This window comes from Thamnophis elegans, chromosome 4, assembly GCF_009769535.1.
Source record: "Thamnophis elegans isolate rThaEle1 chromosome 4, rThaEle1.pri, whole genome shotgun sequence".
NCBI classification, from domain to species: Eukaryota; Metazoa; Chordata; class Lepidosauria; order Squamata; family Colubridae; genus Thamnophis; species Thamnophis elegans.
In genome coordinates this window covers 74,781,627-74,803,880 of record NC_045544.1, presented here as the reverse complement: position 1 = coordinate 74,803,880, position 22,254 = coordinate 74,781,627, and the positions used below count along the sequence as shown (strand labels likewise).

Genomic DNA, 22,254 nt, shown 5'->3' with positions numbered 1-22,254 from the left:
CAAAACCAACAAAAAACCACAAACACAAATTCAAGAATTTTGTTTGCTTGCATATTCCCTACGTGTATTTCCAACACTAGGCAGTAATTTGTAATGTGAAACTACCTCTGAAAACCTAGAATGATTTCATTTGATCTTATGCACTGGATGAAGTCAGCCTGAGTGCACATGAACCCTGAAAGTTCTTTTTCAGTGGGGATCCCTAAATGAAAACTGATCAGCTGATCAAGAGTGTGTAATATAAATCTAACTTAAAGCACTTCAATTTACTATTTCACGTTATCTGACATATTTGCTTATGTGCCTTAATTTGCATATATTTTTATGAACTGAGTGGGACACAAGACTCAAAAAAATCTTATCTCATCATCCTAGGTAAGGAGCTTTACCAAAACAAAACAAAAATGCTTGAGTTTCCTGCAAACATGATATATGCACACTTGTACATTGTTGCTGCTTAATAAACTTTGTGGAAAGATTTTTACCTGGGTCCAAAAGGCTTGATCCAGACCTCCACACATCTGTTTCAGTAGCTGTTATGGACAAAAGACAAACATAATTATTATTCAAGTTCACTATTTAATCTTAAGCTAATGGAAAAATATTATATCTTAAGAAATACATGAGATCAACTGTTGAAATAATGAAAATAGCAGAGCATGTACCACTAAAACAAACCCTGCTTTAAGTTTATTTTGAGAGGCATTTCTGGTTGTCACAAAAATCCTTGGAGTTGTTAACATAAACTTGGAGAGACAGTTTGTGGCTTTCCTGTAGTAGAGGGTCTTCTTCTCTTTTGTAAGTATCAAATTTTAGAGATATTTGCCCCCAAACCTTTGGAAAATTTGAAGCAGTAGATTAAAATTGTAGAGAGAAACAGAGGGATGTCTTATTTCTTTTCAGTGCTTGTTTGCTAAATTTTGTGGTTTTGTCTTCATTCACATTTTTGCTTTCCTATGGAGTTGATTTTCTGGCTTATCAATCTATTATGGTTGATATAATTGATTACAGGTTCCTGTTCAAACCAAACTAAGGTTTAATTAGTATAAGGTTTTCAATTATTACTTCGGAGGGTACTTAATAGTCTATATTAATATAGAGCAACTAAGATAAAGCTATTAAATTTTGGTTCAATCATATTAAACAATTTTGAAAATTTACTACAAGGTAATAGCAAGGAACTTATTCAAAAGCAATTATATTGAGATAGATTTACTTTTTAGGAATATGAGTTTTTTCTAAGAAAAAAATTAAAATAATAAAAGCGTTATCTATTTCAGGATGAATAATAGTTCTGTTACGTGTGCAGTGGCAAGTCTTAAAATATTTTATTGATCAGTTAATTAATAAACTTTAGCATTCTCTTAATTAGAAAATCCATTGAATTAGGACATACCTTGATTCTGAGTTCTTCCTTGTGCAGCTTGAACTTGTCCTAAAATGGGAATTGAAATAGAATATTTTATTTGAAATTTTGCAAACTTTATAAAAAGTTTTATTTTTTTTAAAAAGGATTGATTTTAGTACTTTGAAAGTTGAAAATGATTGTGTTAATCCTTTAAACTAAAGCTGTGATGGCACAGTGGTTAGAATGCAATATTGCAGGCTAATTCTGCCAACTGCCAGGAGTTCAATCCTGACTCGTTCAAGATTGACTCAGCTTTGCATCCTTCCGAGGTCGGTAAAATGAGGACCCAAATTGTTGTGGAAAATGAGTTGACTCTGTAAGCCACTTAGAGAGGGCTATAAAGCACTATGAAGCAGTATATAAGTGCAATTGATACATTATTGATATAATTGAAATTTCAGTACTGTCTTCTCTACTGAATGAAATTGATTTAAAGTAAGTAATTGGTTTATTGATATTTGCTTTCAGGAACATCTGAGAGGGATGTGGTTTCAATAAAGCTATACCCTGTCCTGGTACGTACTTGATGCTGCTGCTGCCGCCGCCACTGCTGAATAAACTGGATGGACATTGCTAGAGCCTAAGAATGAATAAGAAAATATCTGTATGAAACAAGCTGATGGGGGAGGGGAAATAGTTAAAGCATAAAAATCAGCCTAGATGTTTTAGTCTTGGATATATTTTTCACTTCTTGGTGACTTCATGAACTCAATCATTGCAATTTTATTTAGCAACAATACAGAAGGGATGGTTCAGTGGTGGGTTTCAAAATTTTTAGAACCTTTTCTGTAGGTGTGACCTGCTTTGTGGGAGTGGCTTGTTGGCCATATGACTGGGTGGGAGTGGGTTGCCAGCCATGTGACTGGGTGGACGTGGCTTACTTGTAAAGTGTGATGAAACTCACTTAACAATGCTCTTGCTTAGCAACCAAAATGTTGGCTCAGAAACTCTGGCATTTGAAGCACACAAGTCTTAAAACTGTCAAGTTACAAGACACGTGCACCCCTAACCCTTTAGAAAAAACCCCCAGAGGTGTTTAAAATTGACAGCTTTAAGACTTGTGGACTTTAACTCCCAGAATTCCTCCTCCAGTCATGTTGGCTCAGGAACTCTGCCATTGAAGTGTGCAAGTCTTAAAGCTGTCAAGTTACAAGACCCTTGCACCCCAACCCTTTAGAAAAAAACCCCAGGGGTGTTCAAACTTGACAGCTTTAAGACTTGTGGACTTCAACTCCCAGAATTCTTCCTCTCGCTCTTCATCTTGACGATGTGCGGTCGGGTGGTGGGAGGAAGCTGGAACCGGTTCTAAACGGCCCTGTAGATTTGTGGAACCTAGAAGAGGTTAGAACTGGCAGGAACCCACCCCTGGGATGGTTGCTCCCTATGGGGAAAGAAATGGCGAAGTGAAATAAGACATTGTTTTGCTAAGGGAGATCTCCACTCAACTCTTGCTCTTGGGGTTGTTGTTTGAGAGTCCATGGAGAGCACATTGTTTGGGAGTGAGCTTGATGCCAATGGCATCCATGTGAAATTCCAAATGAAAACTAAGTAAGAGAGGTGGAAAAAAAAAGAAGGAAAATAATTTGGAAATAGAAGATTGAGACTGAATAAGTCTGGTCTCAGATCATTGACAGAGCCTGCATGTTCTCCAGCAGAGGGCAAGGTCACAGCTGGGAAAAGATTGACCTACTCTCACAGGAAGCTGTGCCAGAACTTTTTTCAGCCCTGTTCTCAGAAGGAGGAAGAGGGAGATGTCCTACCTCAGAAAGTTCTGCCTCTGAAAAAATCTTTTTCCAAAGCAGAGACAGAACATTCTGAGGTATTCAGGTAAAAAGCTGAGAGCAAAAGTACATGCTGAATTTTATTTTGTGAAACCAACTCTGTCTATATTGAATGCGAATCATTAAGAATATTAGCCTCTCTTTCAAAAACTTTTAAAACAGATGGACAACATATGGCTGTTTAGATGTTACAGGATTGTGGTCATGATGATTAAAATCTTCATTTAACATCTGAAAGGTCACACATTGCCAATTCTTAGGAAAAACTGTTAATTCATATTTATGAAAAATTAAAAGGACTATTTTATGAGGCTGATATGGGGGAAAAGGCTGGGCTGTAGAAAGCATTGTTTTGCTAGTAAGAGAAAGATTTATGAAAAAGTCTAAATGACTGTCTCTGGAAGACCTACCACCACATTCATGAAAGTCTCAGTTGCTGTATAGGTAGTCCTCGACTTACAATCACAATTGAGCCCAAAATTTCTGTTGCTAAGCAAGACAGTTGTAAAGTGAACTTTACAACCATTCTAACCACAATTGTCTTTTCTTGCCAGAAGGTTACAGAAGGTGATCATGTAATTCAAGGGTACTGCAACCATTGTAAATATGAGTCAGTTACCAAGCATCTGAATTTTGATGTAACTATGGGGATACTGTAACTCTGTAAGTGCGAAAAATGGCCTTAAGTCACTTTTTTCAGTGCTGTTGTAATTTCAATGGTCACTAAGTGACTTTTGTAAGTTGAGGACTACCTGTAGTTGTGCCATAAGAAAGGCTACACTGTACTTCTCATTAATATTGTTTCACTAGAATAAATGGAATATAAAAAAATAAATTAAAACAGAATTTATAAAGAAAAAAGTGTTATCAATTCTATGAAAATTAACTTGATTGCTTTATACCTTGTTTTGTTTGAACTTGGCTTATGGCTACATATAATAAACCAGGAGTAGATTCAAACTATTCACATCCCTGGAAGAGATTTTTCAGATAAAACATGTAGAGCCTAGATCGGTGTTTCTCAACCTTGGTGACTTTAAGACCTGTGGACTTCAACTCCCAGGATTCCCCAGCCAGCTATGCTGGCTGGGGGATTCTGGGAGTTGAAGTCCACAGGACTTAAAGTCACCAAGGTTGAGAAACACTGGCCTAGATTATGAAAAGATTTTTGGGCAAAGTGCAGAAGAGTGCATATGAATGAAGGAGCTGAGACTGAATCTAAAGAAGATAAAGATTATTAGACATCCTAATAATGAACTGGAAGTACAGTTGAATCTAAAATGTTTAAGCCCTCTGATCAAATAGCATATTTCAGTGTGTCCCAAAGTTTAGAAAATGAGCAAACAATGGGGAAAGAAGTGGCTGTATCTATATAAAAGAAGGATAAAAGTTTCGGTATGCCCTTCACAGTTTCTGTTTGGAGGTCTGAAACATGCAGTGCATGCACAGAGAGCTATGAGTATTTCTGAATGAGAAGAATTGTGTAGGGTTGAAACATTTTTTTAAATCCACAGTGAGGTAACATTTGGAAGAGACTCAGGCATTTCTCTACTTCACTGAACTATAAGAAGTAGGAGGAGGTGCAGCACCATCAGGCTTGCATGATTCTGAACAATCTTCTGTGGAGTCATCAGAAGACCACCACTTTACATTTGAGATGAGATGAGATGAGATAAGCATGGTGGTGAGAAGGCAGATCTAGAAAATTTGTTCCATTGCCTTATCGTAGTGACGGCGAACCTTTTTGGCAACAACTGCCCAAACCAGAATGCGTGTGAATGCGCGCCAGAGTGCCGGAAACTCAAAGACCAGCTGGCCAGAGTGCATGTGCATGCTGGCCAGATGTTCTTTGAGTTTCCGGCATGCAGCTGGTCTTCACGGGTGTCAGAGCATTTAAAACCCGAAGACCAGCTGCATGGTGTGCGCATGAGTGTTTTTGGGGCATTCGTGGGGGCGCTTTTAGGCTGTTTTTCAGTGCTCCAGAACCTGTGAAGACCAGCTGGCGATGGCATGCATGCTCTCAAAGAGGGATCTACATACCACCTCTGACACTCATGCCATAAGTTCGCCATCATGTCTCCATCGAATTAAAAGCTAGATTGTGAAGCTCTTCTCATTCCACTCACCCAAATCCCTGACTCTGTGCACTGCAATGAGAGGCTTTGCCACTGTAACCGTTGTCACTTTGGTGAAGGTCGTTGGTGCAATGGTGGTTGAAGTGGTGGTTGTCTTTGGAGTTGTGCTGACAAATTCGGTTGCGGTGGTAAAGGATTTGAATGTGTGAGCGGCACCATGTGTGGCTGGTAATGGAGCAGAAGATGTCTGAGATCCTTTCCGTAATGAATTTCCTATATTAAGGTTGAAATATAGCAACTCACTGAAAAAAGCACTTCCTTTAATAGTTTTGCCCTCCATATGTGCCAGCTAACATAATTAGGTTGAATTTCCGTTATAGTTTGGGGATGGCAGTAGATGAAGATACAATGTGATCTACATAAAAACAGCTAGAATTAAGAGAAGGTCAGCAATTCCTCATAAGCCCTGCCAAACTCATGAGAAAGATGTTGTGCTCAGCAGTCCAGCAGTGAACCAGCACCTTCATTTGCAACAAATAGTTTTGCTTTCAAAGTATTTGCCCTTTTTAGTGAAAACAATACAATGAACAAAAGTACTGACTATATGTATATAGATTTGTGTATATATAGTCAAATTGGGCCCCGAATAGAAATAAGTAAAATGTAAAATAATTTAGAAATAATTTAGAAATAAATTAATGTAATGAAGATAATTTTGAGAGTAAAGGTGCATTCTCCAAGCTTGTGGGTTGATTTCTGAACATTTCATTACCAGGCTAGGTAACATCTTCAGTGGAGTTTAGGGAGTGTCAGTATTCTGTTTATAAGAGCTTAGGTGTGGGTGTGTCAAGTGAGGGTCTTGTGACATGCCATGAGTCACGAGACTCAGAGATGATTCACAGATGACTCATCACAAGACTTGTCACAAGACCCTCAATTGACAAACCCACATCTAAGCCCTTATAAACAGAACACTGCCATTGACATCCTCTAAACCAGGGATCTCCAACCTTGGCAACTTGAAGCCTAGAAAGCTTCAACTCCCAGAATTTCTCAGCCAGCTGGTTGGGGATTTCTGAGAGTTGAAGTCTGCCAGGCTTCAAGTTGCTAAGGTTGGAGACTCCTGCTCTAAACTCTGCTGAGATATTACCTAGCCGGTTATGAAATGTTTGGAAATAGCAATAGCACTTAGACATATATACCACTTCATAGTGCCTTCACAGCCCCCTCTAAGGGGTTTACAGAGTCGGCATATTGCCCTCAACAATCTGGGTCCTCATTTTATCCACCTCGGAAAGATGGAAGGCAGAGTCAACCTTGAGCCAGTGAGATTTGAACTGTTGAACTGCAGCTAGCAGTCAGCTGTAGTAGCCTGCAGTACTGCACTCTAACCACTGCACCACTTTCGCTCCAACCCACAAGCTCGGAGAACAAACCTTTACCCTCATCCTACCCTGAGCTACAGATATTCGCCACTATAGCAAAGGTAACTTTATGTATTTCTAGTATTTAGGTTGGTAGGTCACTTGTCTTGTCATATCTCCTCCAAATAAATGTTCATGAAATGCAGCATCAAAACCAGAAAGACCCAAGAAAAGCCAAAATTTGCCTACTCTACATGACAAGTAGATCCTTAGTGGAATATGGAATATTTCAAGCTGTTTGATTAAAGAAATAATACTAATGTGAGTTAGATACGTAGATCCCCATTTCAACCACTGATATTCTTCCCCAAACACCTCTTGATCATCAGTGCAGCTGGGGAGAACATTTGAGGAATCTGATGTAGCAGGCTTACAGGGATCCACTTGTACTACTGTGTTTTCCCCAAAATAAGACAGGGTCTTATTTTCTTTTGACCCATGAAATAAGCACTTGGCCTTATTTTCGGGGAGGTCTTATTATTTTTGAGGTGCAGGAGGAGGTGAGCGTGGTCACCTCATGGCTGCTGCTGTGTTGTAATATATTCCAGGTAGGCTTATTTTTTGGGGGGAGGGCTTATTTTAGCACATGCACTCCAAAGCCCGATTGGGCTTATTATCCAGGGAGGTCTTATTTTGGAGGAAACAGGGTAGAAAAAATCATATTAATCCAGGCAAATGTACAATATCTGAGTTAGTTAAAATACTAGATGCATCTGAGTTTTTAAAATTCCTTTGAAAAATTGAAAAATATTCAATTCTCAGAGATTGCCTGGACAAGTCCCTGCAGTTTTCACAGCAAGTTTTTCAGAAGTGATTTGCCATTGCCTGTTTCCTAGGGCTGAGATAATGTGACAGGCTCAAGGTCACCCAGTTGGCGTTGCACCTAGAGTGGGAATAAAACTTACAGTCTCCTGGTTTCTACCCTGATACCTTATCACTTTCTTAAACTGGTTCTCTATCTCTGACAAAAATGTACTTATTTCTTTTAAAATAGGCTGGAAAAGTATCTTTTATTTTATACCCAAACCCTTCATTTAAAAGTTGTTATGACATTGAACGAATTGTGTGTCAGCCTCTGGCAAAAAAAGAATTAGAAATGGAGTAACATTATTCTACAGTACCGCAAAAGGGCAGACACTCTGAACTGAACTGAAAATCTCAGAGCAGTGATAAAATCAATTTTTGATTAGCAGCACATATTACTTAAAAATAGAATCTTGCGGTTTCACAAAGGTGCAGTCATTCAATGCAGTTATTATGTGAAAGAAGCTTTAAGTTTATTATATGGCGGACTGAAGTAGGAATTAGAACATAATCATCATCATCATCATCATCATCATCATCATCATCGCAAGAACTAGAATGACTATGGCAAAAGAAAGCAAATATGGTATCAATAGTAGTAGGCACCTTAGTTGCAATTCCAAAACATCTGGAGCATCATTTGAATACAATTGGCATTGACAAAATCACTACCAGTCAATTGCAAGAAACGGTTTTACTTAGAACAACTTATATCATTGATACCCTTAACACAATAAAAAAAAAGTATGTTTGTCTATTTCAGGTCCTTGGGAAAACTCCATAGTGGATATACATGTGGCTAAACATGCCAAATCCAGTCTAAATGTCTGGCTGACAACTAATCATAATAATGTCAGAAGGGGCACATTTCCCCAGTGCAGTTATTAGGAGCTTGTCATTACTTTTAATAAATGTGAATTCTGGAATTATTGGCCAAGCTTGGTGGGGTTTCAAAAAAGTGCTGAAATGTAGGTTTTTAATACAAAATTTAAAATGCTTCAGTTTTTATTTATAAGAAGCCTTGATCTTTATCCAATTGATGTCATAGACATTAGTTGGATAAATTGTCAAAAAAGGTCTTTTGAAAAAAAATTCACTTGGATGAAAAAAGGCAGCCCAGAAAAGTTGTATAACAGTGTCAAAAATACAGTATCTCAAACACTTGCACTGCAGATATAAATGAGAATAGTATCATCACAATGAAGATTGTTGGTGCCTGAAGACCATGCATTAAATTTTACTTCAAAGCATCATAGAAAACTCACCTTAAAAGCAGAAGCCATTGGAAAGGATCCAAACAATAATTTAACAGTATTAGCTCCAAAGCTAAAATGATATAACAAATCCCTGGTCTCTAGCATTCCAACATCCAAAGATCAAGAACCACAAAATGACATGTACAAAATACTGATCACAAATAGTTGGAACATACAGATATGCTAGCAGAAGATTCCAAATGCAAAATGGATTGCATTATATTTGATAACGAAAAAAATAAATCCAAAAGGTTAACATAAGGCTTTGATGGCGAACCTATGGCACACGTGCCACTGGTGGCACACAGAGTCCTCTCTGAGGTCATGGCAGCTGTTGCCCCAGCCCAGCTCCAGTGTGCATGCCTCCCGCTGGCCAGCTGGTCTTCAGATCTGTGCCGTGCGTGCGCAGGGGGCATGACACGTGCAAGATAAACATGTGTGCATGTGTGGGGGATGGGACACATGCATGGGGGAGCCCTCACATTGCATTTTGGGGTCTTGCATCTTGTTTGGGGTCTGGAAAGTCTCCTGCCCCAACCTGGAAGCCAAAAATGGGAGAGGGGCAGGCAGAATGCATGCGTGGGGTGCCGGGAAGCATGGGGGTCATACATGCATGGGGGGGCACACAGGCAGGTAGCGCACATGATGACAAAAAGGTTAATCATCATTGACATAGGGTATCCTTGAAGCCACAAAATTATTAAAAGCACATTCCTAGAAACGAGATCTTGTATCTTTGCCACATGAGTAGGGTCCAGGCCTTGATGTTGAGAGTAAGATGCTGACCCTACATTTGCAGTTGTAAGGTATGAGGAGAGGCAGAGCAACATAAATCCTTGAATTTTATTTCTCAGGGCATAAATTCTAATCAGTTATTCATTGCACAATTTTTTTTTTAAAAAAAACTTTCTTAAGCCATGTTAAGTGATGAATACAGAAAAGGGCATTAAAGAAACATAATATTATAGTTGTATAAATTAGCATGGTTACAAATTGATCCTGCTCAAAAACAATAATACAACCTCTAGCAGAAAATCCATCACTTGCCTTTAGTGACTGTGCTTTCAGAAGACGAATAGGTCAGAGTTGATGGGTACTGCACACCTCTTTTGGGTTTGCCTTCTAAAAAAAAAAAATCCGAAAGCTTCAGTCAATGAATAATTTATCATATGATCATAAAAGCACCTACAATTTTAAGCCAGCAGGTAGGAAATTGAGGGCTGCATCACCTATGCATGGTATATCAAGGACTGGACACTTGTATTCAATGATGTCACATATGATTATGTCATAGCCACGGTAGCGATATGGTTAGAGTGCAGTACTGCAGGCTACTTCTGCTGCCTGCTGCCTGCCCTCAATTTGGCAGTTCAAATCTTACCAGGCTTAAGGTTGACTCAGCCTTCCATCCTTCTGAGGTGGGTAAAATGAGGACCCAAATTGTTGGGGCAACATGCTGACTCTGAAAACCACTTAGGGAGGTTGTAAAACGGTATACCGTATATACTCAAGTATAAGCCGAGTTTTTCAGCCCACTTTTTGGGCTGAAAAAAGCCGCCTCGGCTTATACTCGAGTCAGTGAAAAATTTGCCCGAAATGGAGGAGAAAAAGGGGCGGGGCCATGCCGCTGGGTGACGCTCGTGAATGGCCCGGCGCCCGTGAGTTTCCCCTCCCTCTGTGTCAGTTTGCCGCGCAGCGCACACCGCACCATCCCCCCTCCTCACGTTCTAATATAATGCAGGGCTGTCTTACGATTCCCCTTCCTCCCCCTCCTGCCGCTCTGCAACGATGTCCCACCTCCTCCTTGTTATGGCAAGCAGCCACATAGCGATGTCCCACCTCCTCTGGTACAGTGATCCAATAATAGGAATCACTGTGCCGTGTGTCATAGGAGGCGGGACATCGCTCCCGCGGCTGCACGGGACATCATCATCACAGCGGGACATCAGCATCATGAGGTGAGTGAAGTATTTCATTGAATACACCGCTAGTTTACTGTTTTTCTTTGAAATAAATATTCAAAAACATTATTGGTATCTATTTTTATTTTTGAAATTTACCGGTAGCTGCTGCATTTCCCACCCTAGGCTTATACTCGAGTCAATAACTTTTCCAGTTTTTTGTGGTAAAATTAGGTGCCTCGGCTTATATTCGGGTCGGCCTATACTCGAGTATATACGGTATAAGTCTAAGTGCTATTGCTATAATGGGCTATTGCTATAATTATGGACTTACAGTCTGGTTGACACCAATTACACCACAGGCACCATTTACACAAGGGGGCAGTTATTCCACCTGACTTTCCTCATGGACACCATGATTCCTGAGATCATAGCCCTAAGGAATTGAAGTAAGCAAGGTCAAGGAGAAGAGCTTTTTCTACTGTGGCCCCATTCCTGTGGAACATTCTACCACTGGAGGTGAGAAATTTCCCCTCCTTTTTGGCCTTCCAGAAGGGTATCAAAACCTGGCTTTGCCAGCTTTGCTGGCTGGGGAATTCTAGAAGTTGAAGTCCTCCAGGCTTAAAGTTGCAAAGTTAGAGTATTTAGAATGGAAAGCTTTTAGTCACTGAATTTGTTTTCAAGTGCCTTTTAAAAAAATCACAAAATGAAAATTCTCAATCGGTCCCATATTGTGATATTTGTTATTGAATTATATATTTTTATTTATTTATTTTAAAAGACCTACAAAGCAGTCCTAATTCTAACACAAACCTGGGGTTCCCACAAAATATTAACCCCTCCCCCAATCAGAATAAAACCTCTATAAAAACACATGGTCCCTTGGATCTCCCATATTTCCACAAATTAATAACTTTATATTAATAACTTTCTATTAACTTAAATAACAATGGGGGAACTATTTTAGGAATATTAATGTGACTTTTCTTGTGCATTTTCATTTGGTTTTCTGGTTCTCCCTCAATAAATGTAGCTTTACGGAATTTAATGACTAAAAGCAAAGGCTTTAACATCCTACTTTTTCAGCTGTTTCAATTGGTTTCTTTGCATTATTTTCTTCAATTCTCTCATTTTGATCATATATATTATGTATAGCTATAGATCTTGATAGATATTAATTAAATGTGGTCTATATCTACTGTATGTCTACACATAGACACAGACACACAGACACAGAAACAGACACACACACACATTGGATAACATAATCATCATATATCTTCATCATCATCATAGATAATATAGATCTATGGACCTACTAAATATTCATCAACCACACTGATTTGCTGCCCCCTACCTCTTGACGAGATCCTATCGGTATATTTGAATGGAAGCTGTTTTATTGACTTTCTCATTTTCTAAAGTGGTGGTTACGTAATGTTTTTATATTCTTTTAGCCATCTGTTATTATCACGAGAGAGCCAAAAATAAAAGTCAATTTGCTGGAGACAGTTTACTAAAGAAGCTGCTAAGAAAAGTGTGCCCACTGCACTATATTTTTTTTGTTTTGCTTTTTTTTAATATGGAAACTAAAAATAGTCACATGCTTGTTTCAATTTTCTAAACTCATCTGGAAGGCACTCATCATCTCCAAAGTTAGGCTTAATATTTGGAAATGTTTTGTCTTGAATACTGAGCTCAGACAGTCTTAATTTAACTCCCAATTTGTGTGTTTAAGAAAGCTCAGCCACAGATTTGATGTGGATGATATGCTATGCCAATGCTATGATTTATCATCATAGCTTATTATAAGTTATTTTATCTTTACTATGATCTGGCATATTCAAACCCAAATCCAGGGTCTAACATAAACCTAAATAGGTATTTCCTTCAATCCTTAGTGGAACACATTTCTACTACAAATTTATCTTTTTTCCAAATAAAAGGAAAATCGCTCAAGTAAAAGTGTGACTAAAAGTCTGATTTTAGAAAGATAAAAATGAACTAGGATCTAGATAAATTAGAAATAAGATTTTGGAATTAATTACAAAGATTATTTTTCTGTGGGAAAATGCTTTTGTTTTGATTTAAAAAAAACAGATTTTAAAAATTGGACACTATTGGTGTTAGAAGAAACTAAAGATTTCAATTAAAGGAGAAGTATATTTAAACTAGATTTACAATTATGAAACAAAATATTCTAACGTTGGACATATTGAAGGGTGTTTTGAATAATATACTCAGAAGTTAGTTATAATAGTGTCTGCCTCTATAAATAGACTATGTTCAAAAGTTGTTATGGAAGAAGAACAAGTGCTACCTGATAAGATTGGGACTGAATTGAAAGTGGATTTTTAAATGGCATGGAAAAAGATGTTATACAAATGAAGCAAAGAAACCAGCTAATACTTTAATAATTAAAAGAGTCAATTAATTAATTAGTTAAAAACAAGCCAAGAGAACAACCTTGGGTTTTTTTTCCACAATGGATTTACAAAGAGGGTTGTTAAAATTTTTCAGACTCTGATTAGAAGGAATAAGAAAAAAGAAAAAGAAATTATGTTCTATGAAATTATTTGAATGAAGATTAGAAACAAAGGGAATGAATATAAAGTTGGTTTATTTTATCAAGGTTAAAATAGATATTTTGTTATCTTTGGTAACCCTCTGATAACCCTTAATGGGCTTTTGGACTGAAATAATGGTGATTTGTAGATTTGTTTATAGATAAGAGATGGAATAATAAAAGAAAAAATTGTTTATTCTAGTTTAAGAAAAGATGATAAGTTACTAAAATTATTTATATTTGTGTGAAAAAGTTGAAAAATCATATATAGATTCTTTACTATATTGCTATTTCCTTTCTTTTCTCTTTTTTCTTTTTTCCTCTTTTCTGCACCTTCTGCTATTTCTTTTTATTCTATATTTTTCCACTTTGTATTTGCTTTTACTATTATAACTATAATTTATAACTATAAATTATAATGAGAACCAAGCAGGCATCCCTGAGATATCTACATAACTATTCCCTTTCTCCACAGTGAAAAAAAGAATATTCTCTGTCTTCTCCACCTTCCCAACTTCAGCACTCCATCTCTTTGCTGGAAACATTTGATTAGGGATATGAATACAGATATACTGCAATCCTTAAAACAAGAATACCCTATCCTGTTGTTAGTAGTGGTTAGAGGTGAATTGAAAAGAGGTTTAAAAATGAATCTCATGGCCCTAATCTTTCTAAAATGTCATAAAAGGGAAAAACAATTACATTCATTCTTGAGTGATTACTGTGTAGCATTTAATTGCTACCTTTCACATCAGAGTTTCTCAGAGTTTCTTATGTTTTTTAAATATTGAGAAATGACATATAGAAAGAGGAAGGGGAAAGGAAGGAAGAAATTTACCTGAAAGTATGAAAGATTCCCTCCATCGTGGTAATGAAAGTGAACGGATTCCATTGGAAAAACTACCCTTGTACCCAGATTGACCAGCAACTTTTTGAACTAAGACTTTTCCTCCAGAGTTGTCAATAATTCCACTGTCAAAATAACATATTAATGACATGAGTACATTGTTAACTTACCAGAGCTCAAAGTGATCATTGAATTACAAGCTCAATACATATAAATTCAGTCCACTTGGAAGACCTGTTTCCAGCCCTTTCCTTTATGTGGAACCAGTTGTGGGTTCTGGCAGCCACTACTGCCGGTTCATTCAGGGAAGTGCCGTGCGGACACACGTGCTTCATGTACGCTGTGTACGCATGCGCAGTACAATAAAAATTGCTCTGCGCATGCGCAGAAGCAAAAACAAGATGGCGGCATCATAAGTGCCACTGGGAGAATTGGTTTGGGAGCGTAGCAGGCCTGGGTTGCTGTCAGTTTCAGCAACCCAGGCCGCCAAACTTTTACTGGTTCGGCCGAACTGGTCCAAACCGGTAGGAACTCACCACTGTGTGGAACATTATTACATCATCTTCAAAAGCTTCTGTAGGTCTTCATTGAAATCAGGGAGTGACATCATGGTGTTCTAGATTGCTATGGCACATATGATTTTTCAGACAGCCTCCACATGATTCTAAGATTGTTTTTTTTGAACTGGGTTTGTCCTTCTTTCAAGTGCACCGAATTGCTTATTAACTCCATTGTTCAAACCTGAATCCATATGACAAAGTACTTGATAATTCTAAGCCTAAGAATAATTCTACAGTCAGAATATATCAAAATGAAACTCTCTGTTCTACGTATTAGTAGACATTTAGATAAGTTAAGCCTAATGTATAAAAAGATGATTCTGTGGTTTTCTAAAAGATATCTTCTATCCTGGCATTTCCAAAAAGTTCTGGTTGATCCTATCCCAGAGGGAAGGGTCTATTATCATTTCCCAGTATAAACATGGGGAAATATCATTGATCTATTCTTATCTCTGCAATTTTCTCAGATCTACAATTATTTCCCTCATAAATCCATACCCTTTAAAACATTTTGCAAAAGTTGCCCTTTTGCTCATTAAGTTGAATTAAAGAAGACCTATTTCCCATCTTCTAAATATACATTAGGATACACAAACCTGAACCCTACTCACAATCATTGTTTTTATAGATTTGACTATAGGCTACCTTTTATTTCCTAATCTTATTTTTCCTATCTTTTGGGAGTTATACAAAATTTTTGGTGAGGAAAAAAGAAACACATCCTGTTTTGACTCTTACATTTATTGCTAGTGTTGAGCATGCTGATATTTTTCTTTTTGATTTTGGATGCTATTTTGAATTAAAGATCAATTCTGCTAACCTGTGAATAGCAGCAGCACAAACACTGGAAAAAGAGGCATAGATATCAGTGCCATAAACCCGATATTTAACATCCTGACATCCCAAGGGACACTTAGCAATAAATTCTGGGTTGATGATCTTTGCAGCTTTGATGGCACACTCAATCTGTGGAACAGCTGTGAAGATAAAAGTTAAATGTTATGCTTTAGTATAATCTGACACAAAAGCTTTGCAGAAAACAAAGAAGTGCTAGCAATTGGGTCTATTATTCATGTGCTTTTATGCCAGTTTTAAAATATTCACATATTCAGCACTGAATCCTTAATCTTTAAAAATGAAAAAATAAATAAATAAAACTGCCAACTGCTGGATATCTCCAAGGAGTTTACTCTTTCACACCCCAGTTCCAAATTGCCTACTATTCATTGGAATAAAGTAATAATCATATCCATATTATTGATTTCACATCAAAACAATAATATTTGAATTATGCATTTAATTCCATATATAATTGCTGTAATCTAGCAATTTGGTATAAATTATTCAGATCTTTTAGCTTTTCAGATACATTGGGATTTCAACTCCCAAAATTTCATGCTATTAGCTTAGAAATTCAAAAGAATTGTCATCCAAGCATATCTGGAAGATTCTATGCTCTAGATTATTACAGAAATATGAGCAAAGTCTTCATATAAACAATTTTTCAAATTTTCAAGTGAAAACACTAATGGGCAGAAGATATTCAGGATCCAAGCTGGATCAGTTTAGTTTTCCAAGTGTTTGGATTGGTGTTGGAACCCAACTTCTCTTTACCAGTTCTCTGTAACTTCTCTAACTCCTCTCTAGCAAAGATACTCAATTGATGGAATTTTGAAAGATTTAGCAAACTTGCCAGAGTTCAGGAATGTTGCTGCTGATGATGATTTTAAGCCTATACCACTGCACAATTCAGCACCTGAAAATGTTAAACCCTGGTTCCATGATTTCTGGCAATGGTTTTTCCAATCTAGCTAGGGATGTTGAGATTGAACATGAGATCTTTGAGATGCAAATCATATGTTCTGCCATTAAATTATGACTGCATCACTACATGCAGAAGATGTTCTATTTTTATCTTTCCAAATATAATGTTGAATAACTGCCTGTAGACTAATTAGTTTGGCACATAGATTAGGGCCTATGTGATTTATAGTCTTTCTAATGTTGATACTTATATAGATAAGAAAAGTTGAGATGATTTTTACCCTTTCCTCTTTCAGATGTGCTGACAGTTTAGGAGTTGCCAGAAATAACATTCCATTTCCTACATTTGGCATTACTTCCAGCCTAGCATTGCTTCATAATTAAACCACCAGTTCTATGCATATGTGTATTGACTCCATGCACAAGATCAGGCCACTTTATATTACATCCTTCTTCCTTTTCTTAGCAGCCATTTGTCTTCTTTCATTTTATACATTAATTCATGCTTTTTGCCATGTACAACTCTCATTACAAACTGAAATTTTCTATATGCATCATTGTTAATAGATGGGCCCTTGAATATTCACTGCATCAGTAATGGCTTTATTCTACCAATGGTAAGTAAAACCTTTGTGGTTCCAATACATTTTCCAAGCAAACTCAATTAGGGAAGTCGGATATGTTTAAAAACCATGTGATTCACTTAATGACCACAGCATTTGCTTAACAACTGGTTGTAAAATTGGGTTCAGTCACATGATGACTAATTTAACAATTGAATTGCTTAGTGACCAAGATTCTGGTCCCAATTGTCATCATATGTTGAAGATTACCTTTAGTGAATGGTGCTGTTGTACTTTAAATTTGAAGATAAAATTTCTTCTCCCATCCCTTGCCCAGCCTCATACTGTCATTTGTCTTTATTTTGCTCATAATTATTACATCTTTCCTGAACGCAAAATAATATTATTTACTCTGAAGGGAGCAACAAGAAGCATCTGGCACACGAAAAGAGTTTCAGAATAAATGATGCATTAGAAACAAAATCAAAATCTGGACTGGGGTGGGAAACAGTTTAAGTGGGAATAGCTTAAGTGAGAATTATGATTACTGTTAATGGAAGATATTGGAAACTACATCATTTCTACAGAATGTGTATTCTTGGAGACAGTGTTCCAATATCTTCACAAAAGACATAATGGAGAGTCTAAACTGAGATTATACAGTACATTTACATCGTTTTGTTTACTTACATTGTTTGGATTTCCTGTTCCTCTTTGTAGTTTCCTTAGTAGCATACACACAAATCAGCAGCAAAACTAAGACAAAATAGATAAGTATAAAAAAAATGTACAATACCTATTAAAAATTCATGGGCTGAATGATATTCTGGGATTATTTATAGCTCTCTTTCAATTCTCTAAGTGAAATAATAAGATTTTCTAGTAATGTTGTCATTGTCTCAGGTTTTTTAATGTTTGATTTTCACATTTTCTGATGTTACTACTTTAATTACAAATTTTCAGAGACTCTCTGATTTATCTGCCTGATTTAATTTTACCTAAAATTATGGGGTAACAAATAAAGCCGAGATTAAAAAATACGATGCACTTACCAAAGACTACTGCAACTGCTGTTATTCTCTTCATGCTGAGAGAAACTGGGCCTTAGAATTCTAATAGAATTCACTGTAAAACAGAAATCAATTTTAAAAAGAATTTTATTTATTTATTTGCTTGCTTCAGTTTTGAAGTTACCCAATTGCACAGCACATCAGGGGGGAGGGGTTTACAGATTCGACAAAATATTGAGGAGAAAAAGAAGGCAGTTGATTAGAAAACAAAGCCACGCAGCCAATGCCCAGCCTGGTTCAGAACCTAGAAGACTAATGAGATCTTAGGCAGTTTGTAAAAAGTCGAAAGGATGGAAACGCTTCAAATCATTCCACAGACATGAACCATCATTAAGAAGACATACTTCCTAGATCCTGTAAAATGACACTACTTAATGGACGGCACCCAGAACCACTAATCCCATAGTGAATCCCAGTCTGAACCTTGACTGAAACATGTCTAGATAACCTGCTATTGCCAGGGTCCTCAGGAGTTTTGGCCAAGTTTTATCCCACCTTTCCTGTACAACCAAAGCCAATATATATTATGTTCTCAAGCCAGTGTACACAATGTTCTGTCCTTCAATTTCCCTCAACAACTGATTGATCTGAGGAGTTACTCAGTGGCTTACAGGGCTAAGAATGGGCTCTTTGAGGTCCTTGTCCACTACCCTCATAATTATACTTTTTAAAAAAGCAGTTTGCCTTTTAATTCCTATAATTTCCTGACCCAACTAATGTCATTTAAATTAATTGGACCTCATTTCCACACCATTTTCAGCCAGACTTGTTCACATGTACTTGCTTATCACAATGAGATTTTGGAAACACCATGTCACCCATTGGTCCCAATAATCCAATGAAGTAGACAAGTTTCAAGCATTTAGATTTACTTTTTGCTAGTCTATGTATTACAAGCAAGCCTTTGGATCAGAATACTTTTCAATGGAACCGACTGTACTTACCCAGTGCTCTGCAGGATACAGAAGTAAGAAGCGAGAGAAAGACAAGGAAAAAAGCATATATTTAATGGCCAAAGCCAGACAATGATGTGGAAACTTCTTTCTGAAGTTTATGTTTTCCAAAAAGGTGGGTTAAGAGACCAGAAAATAAAGGAAGGACAAGAAGACAATTGGGGGAAAGCTGATAAAAAGAGAGGCAGGAGAAAAAAATAGAGATAGAAGAGAAAAGGGGGAGGGAGATTTAATAAAAATCAGGCCAGGAAGAAGAAACAGATATGAGTGTAGAATAAAGTCAGCTGAATATTTTATAGGCTGGGAAAAAACGTCTGGAATGTTAATCAGCTAACTGGTCTCTACCTAGATCCTATGCCTGCTTTGAACAGAATTTCTCTCCATCTCGTTGGCTTTGCTCTTATTTTCCACTTTGCTTTTGAAAACATGACATTCCTTTATGCCAAGGACCAGATATGCATGCCAGATGATGGTATTTGGAAAAGAAAGCATCTGGATTAGCAGAACAAGTTACAACTGATGGGATGTGTACAAACACCAAGCCAAAGTCAAACAAATCAGATTAGATTACGGCTACCGTATATGACCCAATGAAACCTGGGGGATCACAAGATGTTGGCCAAGAGTGTTTTCAGCAACTAGTGATTTGCCTGACTTTTGCAGTCTAGATTATGACTGTGTGACATGCAAACGTAGCCACTAGTTATACCATGATGGGATGAAGAGAGATGCTGATATTTTCACAGTGTTGATGCTTTATTTATTAAGTCTGCTTGAATACCTCGAGGTGAATTATACAATGAACAACTAAGATAAGTAGTTATACTTAGCTGAATGAAGAGAAGGCTTGGCAGTGACCTGATAGCAGACTCCTGCCTTGGGCAGGAGGTGGACTAGAAGATCTCCAAGATTCCTTCCAGGCCTATGATTCTATTAAGTTGCATAACTTGATCTAGATTCTGGTGGATTCATTTGGTTGGTGATTGAATATAAGTTTTATTAGGGACTCAATATTGCTTATTGTTTATTATTTTAAATAGCCTATTTATTATATTGTGTTTTTATTTTGTTTGCCACCAACAGTTCATTCTGATAGATGGGCAGCAATGAAATTTGTTTAAGAAATACGTAAATAAATAAACAAATAAATAGATTTCAATTCTATCTTACATATGTTGGCTGAAATTTTATCTACAAATTATAACTAAATGCATTTTATTCATTAATAGTGTGCCTAAATAATTTATGTTATATTGCATCTAAAAAGTTATGATATAAATAATGTTAATTAGCATTCACCTTTCAGCTTTATGTCTGTTTATATCTGCCAGTTCTTTGAGATGTCAATATATTATAACTATAATATGTTTGGAGCCGGTCATGAATACTTTTTTGAAAGAGGGTGGTGGGAATTAAACATCTGTGGAAGAAAGAATGCTAACTAGGACTTTATTATCTATTTTGTTTCTCCTATACAATAAATATTGAAATCCAATAAAATGTTATGTTCTTATTTGTTCTTCATGTCTCACATCCCAATTAAAATAGACACTTCTAGAATTTCAAAGATCATATCACCTCTGCTCAGGTTACTTTAACTATTTCAGCAATCCCTAAAGTTTAGAATGATCTTCCCCAAACAGGTAACCTTAAAATGGACTTAAATCCTCAACTTACCAAGCAGCTTGACCAATGAGGGATACTGGAAGTTGTAGTTTTAGTCCTAAAAATAACTGGAGTGAATAAATGAAGGCAGATGTAGATTGTGTGAAACTATAGAGATTCAAACAATGGGTGACCCATAAATCCTCTCATGTATCCCTTAGACCCTAGAATGGTTCTCATTTTAAATAGAAGCTATTTACCTTCCATCATGGCACCACAGACTCATTTTTTTTCTTTCCTAAAATAAGATGGGGAAATTTCCTTTGAAGAACATTTGAAGAAAATAACTCTTTCAAGCCACACCAAATAACCATCCATTTAAAGCATAGCATTATTTGCAGACTGACTTTTGTTATTCTCTTTGATGAAGCTGCAGAATTAAAGAGCTTCTATCAATACATTGCTTAATCATAGTCCTCATGCACATTTTAGAAGTGCAGGTTTTCAGTGCTTGATTCCGCTTGTGGATTATATGGGCAAACAGAAATTCTTCATGTGCCATTATGGGATTAACCTGACCAATCTAAGTGGTTTCTTACCACTAATATGCAGAAATCAGCTCACACACAGCTTCTTTTTTACTTCAATCCTCTCAACAGGTTGTTGGCATATTTACTGCAGTAAGAGCATAGCAAACATTAAGGAGTTTATGATGTTTTAAAAATAAACTGAGGAGTGGTTAATGGCAAACGCTGTTATATGCAACATTTCACTGATGAACTAGAGATAAAGTAGTCTACCTTTTGACCCGGGGATCTGCCCAGGAAACAAAGACAACCACCCTTATATCATGCCTGCCAGGGCTTGAAAATACAGTACTTTTTAAAGTTGTGCAACATACATAAATTATACGGAAATGATCCTGGGAATTCCAAGATGTCAGGAATCTTATCTTAAATCCTGTTATGGACAACTTTAAATAAATATTGGCACTTTATATACATAGAATAAAGGAGGAGTTTCCTCAAATCCTTGTGGACCTTGTATGTTGCATTCAGCAAGACCACAATAGTGCAGAAAAAAACGTATGTGAAAAATAGCATTTCAATTGTTCCACTTTATCCCTACTGTTCCACTGAAATGTATACGCTAGGAGTGCCTGCTATTTGAAAGATCATAACTGTCTCATTTCCCCTCCAGTTAATACAATTGTAATTTAAATGCCTATATTGCTCTTAGAGGACTCTCTAAAAGCATTTTTCTCCAGGCAATGAAGATTTAGTGAATCAATCTCCCCCCCCCCTCCCACTCCTTTCAATTTGATAAAACAGAACAAAGAAATGCATTGCTTTAACACTTGGAATACTGCATTCAGTTTTGGTCACCACGATGTAGAAAAGATGTGGAGACTCTAGAAAGAATGCAGAGAAGAGCAACAAAGATGATTAGGGGACTGGAGACTAAAACATATGAATGGTTGCAGGAACTGGGTATGTCTAGTTTAATAGAAAGAAGGACTAGGTGAGATATGATAGCAGTGTTCCAATATCTCAGGGATTGCCACAAAGAAAAGGGAGTCAAACTATTTACTTAGGCACCTGAGGGTAGAACAAGAAGCAATGGGTGGAAATTAATCAAGGAGAGAAGCAACTTAGAACTGAGGAGAAATTTCCTGAC

At 37.0% G+C, this 22,254-nt stretch overlaps 1 protein-coding gene across 1 annotated transcript in view; it reads right to left on the bottom strand.

The window, feature by feature from the left end:
- The window catches only part of VIT (vitrin), a 32,383-nt gene extending 14,348 nt beyond the window's left edge, over positions 1-18,035 (bottom strand). Inside the window, exons 1-9 of the mRNA XM_032216047.1 lie at positions 18,002-18,035; positions 17,640-17,705; positions 15,443-15,599; positions 14,054-14,187; positions 9,796-9,870; positions 5,316-5,537; positions 1,932-1,988; positions 1,397-1,435; positions 486-533 (exon numbers count right to left, since the gene is read on the bottom strand). Of these exons, the coding sequence (XP_032071938.1) occupies positions 486-533; positions 1,397-1,435; positions 1,932-1,988; positions 5,316-5,537; positions 9,796-9,870; positions 14,054-14,187; positions 15,443-15,599; positions 17,640-17,705; positions 18,002-18,035 (832 nt within the window). The remainder of the gene's footprint in view (positions 1-485; positions 534-1,396; positions 1,436-1,931; positions 1,989-5,315; positions 5,538-9,795; positions 9,871-14,053; positions 14,188-15,442; positions 15,600-17,639; positions 17,706-18,001) is intronic.
- Positions 18,036-22,254: the final 4,219 nt, after the last annotated feature.